Source organism: Odocoileus virginianus, chromosome 11 (genome assembly GCF_023699985.2).
Source record: "Odocoileus virginianus isolate 20LAN1187 ecotype Illinois chromosome 11, Ovbor_1.2, whole genome shotgun sequence".
NCBI lineage: Eukaryota > Metazoa > Chordata > Mammalia > Artiodactyla > Cervidae > Odocoileus > Odocoileus virginianus.
In genome coordinates this window covers 43,772,044-43,785,912 of record NC_069684.1, presented here as the reverse complement: position 1 = coordinate 43,785,912, position 13,869 = coordinate 43,772,044, and the positions used below count along the sequence as shown (strand labels likewise).

Here is a 13,869-nt window from a genome sequence, read left to right as displayed (position 1 = left end):
ATTAAGACTGGTCAGGAATTTTACCTAAAGGATTGTCTTTAACAGACTCTACCATGGAAAACATTTTTCATACTCTGAATATTCTCCTGAGCAAGATTTTGAATTATAAAACTAACAATACTTCCTTTTTTGTATCAAATGCTAGAAACTTAGAATCTAATTTGTGTATTAATCCTAGAGAAAATGGTTAATATTATGCTTTTTGTAAATTCATTCATTGCTTCATACTGTCTCTTCAGTTCTTTGCTTTCTTTTGCTCCGTTTTAAATGTATATTTTAAATTTCTGTGCATATTTTTGAATTGGAGGGTTTTTTAAAAAAACAGAACATGACAGGTAAAATAAAGTAAGAATGTAAATGAAGATGCTGCTTAACTTCCTGGTGAGAGCAGGGAACTTCAGACTGGTTTTTCTCTGATGAGGAACTAGAGTTCAACATCATTCGATAGTGACCTCTTGTGGATAAGTATAATCAGTGTTGTTGTTAGGAATTTTTTTTTCTTTAGGAATTTTTATTTATTTATTTAGAATAGTTAATGAGCTTCCCATGTGGCAGTGGTAAAGAATCCGCCTGCAATGCAGGAAATACAGAAAACAGGAGTTTGATCCCTGGGTTGGGAAGATCCCCTAGAGTAGGAAATGGCAACCCACTCCAGTATTCTTGCCTGGAAAATTCCATGAAGAGAGGATCCAGGCAGGATACAGTCCATGGGGTTGCAAAGAGTGGCAGGATATAGTCCATGGGTCACAAAGAGAGAGACATGACCGAGCACACACACACACAGTATAGCTAATACATTTACATGGTGTGAAATACAAAAAGTACAAAAGGGTATACAATGAATAGGCATTTTTCTTCTAATCTTGTCCCTTGGCCACCTATTTCTCCTGAGATAACCACTGTTTTTTATTCCCTCTTCTTTTATGAACACCTGCTTTCTTTCTCTGTCTCTCTCTCCCTCCCTCATACCTCCTTCCTTTTTTTTCATAAATAGTAGCCAATTTATACACTTTTCCACACTCCAGGTTTTCATTTACAACATAAACTCAAGAATTGTTTAATGTCAGTATACAGAGAACTGTTTCATTTGTTTTTTAATATTGTGGAATATAACACCAAAAACTAAAGCACGTAAAACCCAAGTATACAGTCCAATAATTTATTGTAAAGCAAGTACTCATGTATTTACCACTCAGACTATTAAAAAAAAAAAAATCTGCCAGGGCCCCAAAAGTCTACACATGTCCATTGCCAAAAGTCTCTTCACAGAGGTAATCGCCATTCATACAAGCAACCTTATAATCCTTTAGTTTTGGACTTCCCTGGTGGTTCAGAGGTTAAGAATCTGCCTGCCATGCAGGGGACACGGGTTCAATCCCTGGTCCGGGAAGATTCCACATGCCTCAGGGCAACTAAGCTCATGTACCACAGCTACTGAGTCTGCACTCTAGAGCCCACTAGCCGCAGCTACCGAGGCCACACACTGCAACTACTGAAGCCTGCACGCCCTAGAGCTTGTGCTCTGCGACAGGAGAAGCCACCACAATGAGAAGCATGTACGCAGCAACTAGAGAGTAGCCCCTGCTCACTGCAACTAGAGAAAAGTCCGTGCACAGCAACAAAGACCCAGGGCAGCCAAAAATAAATAAATAAACGTTAGTTTAGTTTTGCCTCTTTGCCTCTTTTTAAGCTTTACTGTAATGAATTTATGCCGTTTTTTTTTCCTTTGAAATTTGCTTCTTTTCAATATTTTACTAATCTGTGTTATTCCAAGGTGTTCTAATTCACTTGTTTTCATTTATCCATTCTATTGCTGATGGACATTTGGGTGTTCCCAGTTTTTCAATATTGGGTGGCCAGAAAACTTGTTAGGGCTTTTCCATAAGATGTTACAGAAAAACCCAAACGAACTTTATGGCCAACCCAATATTTTCAATAATGCTGCTATGGTCAACCTTGGATATATTAGTACAATGTGGTGCACATACAAATGAGCATGTATGTTAGCACAGGGTAGTGCACATACACATGAGCATGTATTTTAATACAACATAGTGTGCACACATACGAGCTTGTATATTAGTACAGTGCAGAGTCGGACATGACTGAAGTGACTTGCAGTAGCAGTGCGTGTACATATGAGCTTGTATATTAGTACTCTGTAGTGTGTATACATATGAGCATGTATATTAGTTCTCTGTAGAGTGCATACATATGAGCATGTATATTAGTACAATGTAGCACACATACATATGAGCATGTATAGGAACTATATACTGGTTATGCTTATTTTTAACTTTCTGAAAGAAAGTTATGTTCCAAAGCACTTTACTTTTACTTGACAGTGTATAGACATTTCTCTTCTGCTACATCCTCATCAACATGTATATTGTTGGTACATCCAAAACTTGCTGGTGGATGTGTACTCTATCCCACTATCATTTTAATTTGCATTCTTTGATTATAAATAACGGTGGGCACCTCATTCACATTTGCTTTTCTTCCTCTGTGTACTGCTCAATTTTCATTTGGGTTGTCTTTTTTTTTAACTGACACTGGATATGAGTTTTATTCTTTATATATATTGCAAATAACTTCTTCCAATCTCTGGCTTGCCTTTCTGCTTTCTTAGTGATGCCTTTTGATGAAAGATATTCTGAATTTTAGCATATCAAATGTACCAACCTTTTCCTTTATAGGTTTATTTTGATGGTTATTTATTTGGGTTTAGGAACTCATGTTACCTAATTTACGTATGACTATTTTAAACTGAGTGCTCAAAACTATATTAAAAAAAAAAACTGCGGGAGGGAAATCAAGAAGGCCTAACAGAAGGATGTAGATCTTATCACTTCCCACGAAAGCATCAAAAATACATCTACATGTGGAACAATTCTCACAGAATCCCTACTGAATGCTGGCAGACAAGCTCACACAATCAAAGCTACAAGACAGGTTACAGTGTAACTAGGTAGGATGAAAGAAAGAAGCAAAGGATTGGTAGGGAACCAGCATCCCCAAAGGGGAGCTGTGAAAGAGGAAAATTTCCCTTACCTTAGGAACACCCTTCAGAGGCTGAGATGACAGACAGGATAGATTGGGAGCTTCAGAGGCTCAGAGCAGAGCGTAGCCGCCAGACTGTCGCAGGCAGAAAGGAGAACCAGCAGCACAGTCAGTCCTGGCTACCCCCCTGCGCTCCCCAGTCCGAGGGGCCAGTCTACTGGTGTGCAGGAGCTGGCTGCTAAAACCTGAGCTTCAGCAGACAGACCAGGGGAGAGGGCTGGGAATGGCTCCATGGAAACAGCCTCAAGGGGCTGGAGTATAGTCCAAGCAGCAACCAAGGGTGCAGACGGGCCGGGCCCTGGTCCATCAGAGAAGCCCTGTTGTTAACACAAGCATAAAAGGAGGGACAGGGCCCCACCATAACAGTGTCACTTTCAGCATGCTCACTGAAGGCAAGGCTCCAGTGTGCAAGCAATGGTGGGTTGTCCACAAGCGGAGGCGGGGCTGAAATCTGAGCCTATGCCCAGGGGCTGCATAATTTAGGAAGAAGGACTGAAATCTGAGCCCTGACCCAGGAGCTGTGATCAAGATTTACACCATCAGTGGTCAGTTTGTGAGCTCAGTACCTGATGAACTTCCGAGTGGGTTATTAGCGCTCCCACAGCTGGGGTGGGTCCCATGACAGCAGCTGCGGTCTTTGCGGGTGGGCACATGCAGAGGCAGGGCTGGGACTGAAATGATTCCATAGTCCCCATAGCAGATGCAAGTGCACAACTCTAGTGGTCCCCAAGCATGACTACAGGGAATCTGTACTGATGAATCTGCACTGGCAACTTTGTGAGCACAGTGCCTGAAGGACAACCAGGCCAATCACCTGCATTCCCCTGGTAGAGATGGGCCTGAGGGCAGTGTCAAAAACCAACCGTGTACTTTGCAAGCCCGCACGATGGGAGACAGATGACACCACAGTGTACACTTCATGGGGGACAGCTCCTGTGAAGGCATAGCCAGTGGCCCTTCTACTGGAAGAGAAAGTCAGTTTCCCAAGACAATGGACTTAAAACACAAAAATAAAGGAACGTGATCAAACCAAACTTTAGAGCTTTTGCACGGCAAAGGAAATGAAGCCATACGGAATATAAGAAAGTATTTGCAAACAATGTGACCAACAAGTGCTTAATTTCCAAAACATTCAAACAGCTCATAAAGGGTTGGCCAGAAAGTTAGCAAATACAAACTACTATATATAAAATAGATAAACAGTAAGTTCCTACTGTGTGGCACAGGGAACTATCTGCAATATCCTATAAAAACCAGTAATGGAAAATAGTACAAAAAGTAATAAACATATGTATAACTGAATCACTTTGCTATACACTAGAAACTAACATTACATTGTAAATGGTTATACTTCAAAAAAAAAAAAAGAAATGACTTGAAAAAAAAAGACTGCAGTAGTTTGAGGCTTAAGCTAGCAGTACATTAACTTAGACAGGTTTTTTTTTTTTTTTTTTAACTTAGACAGTTTTTATTTTTGCTTCTGCCTTGTGCCTGTAGGTGATTTCACACTCATTTGGTGTGTAGAATTAGCAAGGTCTGTCTGTTTCTGAAATGGTTGTTCCATTGGTGTCTGCATGTCCCATATGACACTAAACAAGTGATCTTCATCTTCATGCTCTCTTTCAGCCTAGGAATTGAATAACTTTTTTCCATAACATGTCATGTGCTTATTTTGAATGTTATTTATCTGAAAGACAAATCCTATGGAAGTATTCATTGGCAGTTTAGTCACAGATAAAATAGCTTGAGATTTACATATAATTGTCTGCTTGATGACTGCAAACTTTTTCTCTTCTACTCAAAAAGTACATCTGATATGATATTATTACCCGAGTAACATCCTGTCTGCTTCAATTATTTTTAAAAAGTTTTTAAAAATTTCAAACCCTGACTCTATATATGACATTGTTGACCCACTCCACAAATGATCTAGTTAAAACAATGTGTTAATATATTAAGGTTGACTATGAGGATGCTGATAACTGTTATCTTCAGATATTTCAAGAACATTAATGGAGTGGATCAAACTTACCAGGTCTGAGCCAAAGAACCATACATCAAGAAAGTAGATTATATAAGAGATTAATAATGAATCATGTGGTTCTATGCAGTCTACAACAACAGGCTAGTGGACTGATAGGCAATGATCATTATTACTTTAATTACTGTACTGGCAAGATTCTGGTCTTATTTCAGTTCACTCTCAGTAGAATAGATAAAACTATTTTGTATTATTGCCTCCCAGGAATTTCCTCAGTCCCCATATCAGGGAGAATCAGAATTACTGTTTCTCCAATTAGGTGACAATTTTCAGGACTCATCTTGCCTTTCCTTTTCTTTTTTTGACAATACAAATCTAAATGAAATTTGAATTATAAAGTAACTACATTTTATAAGACCTGAATAATGTGGATTTGATGTTCTTTGGGTTGGAGGAGACTGAAAGAGAAAATTAACTTTTTGTATGAGATTTGACAGGAGAAAACAGATCTGAGCAGAATAACATAGTCAATAACTTTATAAATTGAAGGATAGCATGAGGTCCCTGGGCGACTGTGAGAGAAAGGGCACCAAAAGCTTGTAAAAAGTTTAACTATTACAAAGCTACACTTTCAACCATGGCTACTTGTCTTTCTAGTCTTCCTAAAAATCTAGTAGAAAGAGTTGCTTCAGGGAGCAGGGATCAGAATGGGGAACACATGTAAATCCATGGCTGATTTATGCCAATCAATGTATGGCAAAAACCACTACAATATTGTAAAGTAATTAGCCTCCAACTAATAAAAATAAATGAAAAAAAAAAAGAGTTGCTTCAGAGGGGCTTCAGGAAAGTTAAAGATGACCACATTCCTTTTCTCTGGAAGATTTTCTTGAGAAAAAAAGAAATTAATAAATTTGTTTTCCCCCTCCTCTGAGCCTGAAGAATGTGGGGCTGTGGGATAAGGAATTTATGGGGTAACTATTGTGTCAGGAGCAGCTGCATTTCATCCTCATTGAGATTTGATTATTTGTTAATCCTTTAATCAGGTCCTTTTCCAACAGAATGGCTCCAAGAGGGGCATACTGTAAAGTATGTTTACTTTACAGGAGACACTGAATATTTTCATGTTTCTCTACATTTAAGTTTTTAAAAATCTGCATTATTGGGAGGAATAAAAGTTTATAAAAATTAAAATTTAGTAGAGATTAATTAGTACAATATTTGCTCTGCTGTTTTCGTCATTGCTAAACCGTTGAAGTTGAAAGAATATGATCTCACTTTGTTTGATGAACTCTGCTTGCTCAATAATTGTTTATTCATTTCACCAGGTCTTTGGCACTTGCAGCTCTGTTTTCTGTTCTCTTTGTAGGGCTGGCTCTGAGTGTTTAGGTCCGAAAAGAAAAAAGGTGTAGGGAATGAATGTGCTTAGTCACTACGGTCGTGTCCGACTCTTTGTGACCCAATGGACCGTAACTGCCAGGCTCCTCTCTCCATGGAATTCTTTAGGCAAGATTACTGGAGTGGATAGCCACTCCAGGGGATCTTCCTGACACAGGGATCTAACCCGTGTCTCCAGCATTGCAAGCAGATTCTTTAGCACTGAGCCACTGGGGAAGCCCAGGGAAGAATAGAAACAGAAATAAATATTAAATTAAGAATGGATCTAATACTCTATAAAGTGCCATAAACGTAGGTGTGTGGTTAACTCAACCCTTTTTACTTGAGGTCTCTAAAAAGACTTTTTTTTTTAAACCAGGAGAAAAAGGAAAGATCAGCTAAGACAGAGCTCTGAAGCACTTCCTCATCTTCCAGTGAAGAGCTAACAAAGAATAGTTATGAAGGAATAACTAGAGGGAGATTCAATATTGCAAGATCAGGAAAGAGATTTCCAAAGGGGAGGCGAGTCAATGGCATCACTGCTGCGGAAAATATAGGACATTGTCTATTGGATTTGTGTTGCAGCAAAAAAGAAACGAAGTTTTTCCTTTCCTGAGAACAAGTAAAGAGAACAGAGAACAGGAAAAATGAGCCTGAAAGAGTTGATCAATCTTAGTTTTTCAACTTATTAATCTGCAGTATCAGTAACTAGATTTGTCCTTCACAAAGTTAGCCTATCACCCCCCCTCCCCCGCCACAGTGTAAATTATATCCTGCACCTGATGTTTATTCTCCCTGAACTCTTTTACAGTAAAAAAACAAAAATAAAACAAAACAAAAAAACACCTTATAGCTGTTTGTATTTCAGAAAGAGGGTTGCAGGTCAATAACCCAGAGACAAATGAACACAGCTGACGCCAGCTGAGACTGTTTTGAAATAATGCAGAAAGAAGGATGCAAGACCTTCATTAGTTTGAGTCTTATCATGAATCTACCCCAGACAATGAGTCCCAGTCTATATAACCTCTTTTAATCCCCCTAGGTGAGTGGGGCAGAGTTCTTGAACTGTTAGTCTCCTGTGTTCTCCCTCTTGCCTGGCAAAAGGAATAAAGCCACACTTTCTATTTCTGTCAAACTCTGTCTGCTTATTTCTGTTCAGCATCAATGGACAGGGAGTCAGGATTTTGACAACATTTGTAACTTGGTGGTCCTTGGTGAACCTAACAAGAGCAGTATCAGTGGAGTAATGGGAACTGAAGGTCAATCAGTCAGTTCAGTCGCTCAGTTGTGTCCGACTCTTTGCGACCCCGTGAATCGCAGCACGCCAGGCCTTGCTGTCCTTCACAAACTCCCGGAGTTTGCTCAGACTCATGCCCATCGAGTCGGTGATGCCATTCAGCCATCTCATCCTCTGTCCTCCCCTTCTCCTCCTGCCCCCAATCCCTCCCAGCATCAGGGTCTTTTCCAATGAGTCAACTCTTCGCATCAGGTGGCCAAAGTATTGGAGTTTCAGCTTCAGCATCAGTCCTTCCAATGAACACCCAGGACTGATCTCCTTTAGGATGGACTGGTTGGAACTGAAGGTAGACTGCAGTAAACTGACGAGAAAATGAGAGGAGAAGAATGAAGATGGTGAGCGAATATGCCCTAGGAATGGAGAGGTAGTTGAAGCAGAATACAAAGTTGAGGCAGTTTTGTTTTGCTTTGTTTTTAAACATGGGAGATAATACAGAAAATTTACAGTATTTGTTTACGGCAATGGTTCAAGAAAGAGAAATAAACTTACCAAATCCCAGTCCCCTCTGCTTGTTACTCTACAGGCAAATAAATCTGAGAGACCACGTGTTGAGGCAAGAAATAGGACTTTATTCAGAAAGCCAGCTGACCAAGAAGATTGCAGACTAATGTCTCAAAATAACCATCTTATTGGGGTATGGATGACAGGTTCTTTTATAGAACAGAGATGGGGGCGAGGAAGGAGGTGAAGTGAGAAGGTAAAATGTAAAAGGCCATTAATCTTACAAATATCTCCTGGAATGGCAAGCCTCAGGGAGGAGATGAGTTAATTTCTTCCTTTGTGGGAGACAGCAATAGGTGGACACGGTCCTGAACAAAGGCATTTTGGTTAAACATTCAGGCAGAGGAGCAGGGTTCCCCAAAGCCAGCCATTAGGTATGAACAGTGTCTTTTTAGAGATCAAAAGCAATGGGAAGCAAGGTTAAAGTAAAAGAAACAGATCCGACATGAAGTCAGTTCTTCCCTGTAACAAAACTGATGATGTAGGAAGAAGAGTGTCAGTAGGTTGGCTTTACTGTGCACAGGCAAGCAGACCCAAGTCTGCTTTGGTAAAAGTTTTACAGTTATGTGAGCTCATCTGGGGTGGATATCCAAGACTGCTCACTCACATGGCAGAGAATTGATGGTAAGTGTCAGCTGGGAGCTCTGCTAAGTTGTTGACTACAATGCCTGCTTGTATAGCACAACTGTTTTAGGGCAGTCACACTTTTTACTGGTGAATGACTTAACACAGAGTAGTGGGCTCAAGAGAATCACAGGGAAGTAGCACAGCCTTTTCTGACCTACTTTCAGCAGTCACTTCTCTCAGATTCGATTGGCTATCAGTGAGTCATAAGACCTGCCTCCTAAAGGAGATGATACCATTTAGACTCACGTGTGAAAAAGTCACCCTGAGAAAAAGCAAATGGGATGGCAGATATTGTTGTTGGAAAATAAACTTTGCCATACACATTTTAAAAATTATTTTTAATCATTCTTCAGTGTCGTGTTCCATTTCCTGAGAAATATTAATAATGATACAAAAAACAAACCCCACAATGTGTGTGCAAAATAATAAAGATTGTGGGCTAGTTGGATGATCTTGGGCAACAATTTTCTTTTCTATAAGTATGAATAATAATAGGACCTACCTCACAAGGTTGTTCTGAGTGTTAAAATATTTTATAACATATAACATCTAGAAAATTTTCTAAATCATAACATGTATCAGTAGGTGATTGCTGCTGCTGCTGCTAAGTCACGTAAGTCTGTGTCCCACTCTGTGCGACCCCATAGACGGCAGCCCACCAGGCTCTGCCGTCCCTGGGATTCTCCAGGCAAGAACACTGGAGTGGGTTGCAATTGCCTTCTCCAATGCATGAAAGTGAAAAGTGAAAGTGAAGTCTAAAAGGGATTAATACAGCCCATTTGCAAAATATCTGTCAGTTAACATTAAGTCAAACTGTATCATGGAAACAGAAGATATCCTCAAAATAAAAAAGAATTATCTAAAATAAAATGAGAAACATATATCAGGCAAATAATAAGTAATATAAAACTGGCATAGAAATCAATATTTTAAAAAAATTCTAAATAACAAGTAACAGAAATAGTGATGCTACCCAATGAAGAGAGACAACCTATAAAGAAATCATTGAAGCATTGTATATAGTAGCAAAAAATTACTGTTCATTAAGGAACTGCATAAAAAGCTTTATATTCATTCAATGAAATACTGTTAAAAAGATTATTAAGAAATTGTGATAATATGTGCTAAATACAAGGCATGGAATACTATTAAGTAAAAAGATAATGGCTAGATGTTAAAAATAGAATTCAGGTATAGAACAGGTATATTCAGCATATTGAACAGGTATATTCAGGTATATTGCATACCAATATGCAAACCAAAAAAATACACTGGTGAGTATGACATCAAAATAAGAATAGTTTCTCGGGAGATGTGGAAGAAAATGCCACTCCACTATTTGTAATTTATTTTATTTTACAAAGAGTATGAATTAAGTACATCAAAATGTTAGCATTTCCTAGGAAAGGATAGTAATTTTATTTATTTATTTATTTTTTGATAGTTCAAAACTAAAACAAGTTTTTATTGAGTTCTTTAAATTACTGCCCCATGTTTTTCTTCTTACTGGAAAAGTTTTTAATCAGCCGTTCCTAATTTGACCAATATTTTAAAAAAGCAAAGATATTTTGTAAATGTGTCGCAGACACGGGTGACAGAACCCTACTTTTTGTAGAGGACCTTCATCTGAATAAAGTCATGAGTTTTTCAGTAAGCCTCCACCAAGTCTTCTGGTAACTCTGCAGAAGCAAGCCCACCATGGTCCGTGGGAGATGGGTTAGACAGACAGATGTTCTTTCAGTTTTTCCATGATTTCATTCATCTTGTCACCTGGAATTAACATCACAGTTCGCAGGGGCTTCATTGGCACATCATCAAAGGACCATCGGCCTCCCAGACACGTGTCGCTCTCCTCCTGCACTGAGTAGTTGAACTTCAGGATTGCCTTCTCGCAGAAGAATTCTTCTTCCGCATTTGCAAACATTAACTCCTCTTTGTTTTCGCTGCTCCGTCTCTTTTTGGAACTGCTTTTTCCTGCTTCCACAAACGTCTTGCTAATCAGAAGGTAGAAGTGACACTTCCCACAAGGCTTGTTAGTTTTGTGTGCCTCTGCTAGTTCTTTCTGAAGCTGCTGGTGCATGGGCAGCGCAATCTGTGGAGGAACGTTAATGAACCTCTCGCTCAGCAGAAAGCCCACAGGCCTGGCGGTGTCATTGAAGAGCCTGTCCAGCTGCTCAACTGTGCTCTTCTCACAATTCTTCTTACAGAGGCGCAGAATCAACTTCTTAATTTGCTCAGCGCATGGGGTACCCTTTCTTTCAGTTAAATTTAAGAGACTTATGAAACCAAAAAGCTCATCTTCATCCACATCATCATCGCTGTCTTCTGAAACATCCGTTTGCTTAATCACACTCCCGATATGGTTCTGCTGAATTAAGAGATCTGTGAGTTCTGCAGTGTTCACAGGGGCTTTCAGGAAAAGCTGCTGTAGTAACTTAATTCCATCATAATCATTATCTGAAATAGAATAAGCTTCAAATTCAATATTCACTTCCTCATTGATGACCTCGTCCTCTTCATCCTCTTCTTCGTCACTGTCGTCTTCATCCACCTCCTCCACTTCATCCTCGTTTTCCTCATCGCCCAGAGCCGGGGGCACGCGGCTCAGAGCCGATAGTAATTTTAAGTGCTTATTTCTGTAGCTTTCTGTCAAACGGATGACAAAACTAACAACACTCTCCTCACACTAAACTTTGGTGTGTTGTCTTTTTGTTGAGTATGGTGGAAAGCATAAACATATGGGGTGGATGGTTCATCGTTTTCTAAAACCATTCCACTATCTTTTATTCTGACCTTCTAACTTCTAAATAAATCTTCATCTATTTGAAGGAAGGAGAAGATACTGAAACACAAAAAGTTGGTGGTGGTGGGTTTCTGCAACGTTTCAATGTTTAGATGGTAGTTCAACTATTACCCTCTCTCATTTAAATTTTCAAATTTTAAATATGTACCAGTCAAGTTCATAAGCAACAAAATAACATAAACAGTGTTACCAAGAGGTTTGATAGAGACTAACTCTAGTAAGCTTGGCTTTGCAGGTTCTGAACCTTTGACTCCTGGACATCATCCAAGGATTCTCTTTCTTGATTAACTGTCACCTGGTTTCAAGCAATTCAGAGACAAAAAGAGAAAAAATTGTGGTTTCAATGCAATTTTATATCTGTTCCTACTCTTCTGTCATGATCTATAACAATGATACACCTTTAATTTGAAAACATATGTTATCAATGCAAAAAACTAGAAGAGCCTGAATGTAAACAATAAAAATTCTGAAATCACCTGTAACTATGGACATCTTCAACACTATATTTAAAATTAGAGTTCTTAGAGTACCTATTCAGAAGAGAAAGGAAGCTGTACAAGACAAGTTAGGCGACCTGAGTAATTATCAGTGTTGCTTTTTATACATAATTATTATTTCATTCTCTATACTTTGTTTTCTAAAATTTCTATACGGAAGATGTAACCTGGAACAGGTGAAAATAGAGCAAATAGAACATGTATTGAGTGATTACATGGTAGATAAATGACCCAGGGATCGAACCCAGGTCTCCACATGGCAGGCAGATTCTTTCCTATCTGAGCCACCAGGGAAGTCCCACATAAATGAATAAGTAAATTCTTCTCTCTACTCTACGCCACCAACCAAATACAGACTCACTAGCTATTAGCCCACTGTTAGCCACAGTAACACAGGAAAACTACTCCAGCCTTCTTTGAACAAAGAAACTACTGGTTCAAAACACCACGAACTCTCTTTCCCATCATTCCTTTCCCTTAAGTTTCCCAGGAATCCTAGGGCTCAAGAGGAAGCAGTTAAGCCTGCCCCCTCACGCTTCCCTGGTCATTGGTCACTGGTCCCGCCAGCTCGGTTTGAGGCTGTTGATTGGATACGAGTGGGGACCGTGGGGGTTCTGACAACCTGTGTGGAGGCGTGGCCATAACGCCCGGAAGCTCTACCCAGGCCGCCGCGCTATGGATCGCGCGCTCCGGCTCCTCGCGCGTTCGCGTTTACTCTCGCGGAATCCAGGTTCCGCCCCCAGCCCTGGCCTTGGCCCGGGTGGCCCAGCAGTCCTCCTGCTCCGGCCTCCGAACGCCGCTCGAATGGTGAGCTCGTGCTGCCCGACCGTCCCGGCCGCCCCGCAGTGACCTTCAGGCCTCCCGCCCGCCGGCCCTAGGGTCTCGATACTGGCCCGTGTATTGGAGCTTCGCTGCGGGCCCGGGGCGCTTCCTCGGCTGGAGGAGCGCTCGGGAGGGGCTGCAGCTGTGGGCTAGAGTCACGCCGGGCCTCCCGGACCCTGCCCCTACCGCGCTCACTTCTGCGGCGACTGCCCTTGCGAGGATGCTGAGGTGGACGGTGTGAGGAGGGGGCGGCCACGCGGTGGGACAGTGTCGGGAAGGGGCAGCTCCGCCCCTACCCTTGGTGGGCCCGGTAAAATCCAGCCCCTCGGAGCTAGCTTCTGGGGTCACAGCTGTGCTGCTAGTCGGTTTCCAGGCGGAGTTGGAAGGGTCTCGTGAACCTAAGAGGTTTTACTTCTTATGAAATAGGCCATTTAGTTTGTGAGACTGTTTTTCCCCACGTAACTTTTGTAAAACCCGGAAATATGAAACGGGCAGAATGCCGTCAAGTAATTTGGAGGACATGCATGGGAACCCAACTATTGCTGAATCAGCACTTTTAATTGAGGCACGCCCCCCGAGGAACTAAACGTCCAATTTCAGGTTGGATACCCCAACTTACACGAGCCCCTTTTCACTTTAGAAAGTAACCTCCGGAAATTGGGGCTTTAGTAAACATTGAATAGGTATGCTCCCATGTGTATTATCAGGAAAGGTTTGAGAGATAAATGCTAGTTTAGGAAGGCTTACTATTTTGCCGTATTCACTCTGATTTGTGATTTGAGCTTTTATTCAGAGAGATGTGACTTCAGACCCTATTCTGTTACTCAGAGTTGGCATTTTGGTCAGGTAATACTGTGATACAGTATTATGTGTATTATGTAATACATAATACATGAAAATA

General features: G+C 40.7%; 1 protein-coding gene and 1 pseudogene across 2 annotated transcripts in view; one reads left to right on the top strand and one right to left on the bottom strand.

The window, feature by feature from the left end:
- Positions 1-10,340: 10,340 nt before the first annotated feature.
- Positions 10,341-12,788, bottom strand: LOC110138163 (BRCA2 and CDKN1A-interacting protein pseudogene; annotated as a pseudogene).
- FH (fumarate hydratase) overlaps positions 12,788-13,869 on the top strand; it is a 25,952-nt gene continuing 24,870 nt past the window's right edge. Inside the window, exon 1 of one of the 2 annotated variants that reach the window (XM_020894975.2) lies at positions 12,788-12,953. In XM_020894975.2, coding sequence (XP_020750634.1) covers positions 12,822-12,953 — 132 coding nt within the window. In that variant the 5' untranslated portion in view covers positions 12,788-12,821. Of the gene's footprint in view, positions 12,954-13,101; positions 13,197-13,869 lie in introns of those variants that run through there. The other variant, XM_070474355.1, reaches the window with a different exon arrangement.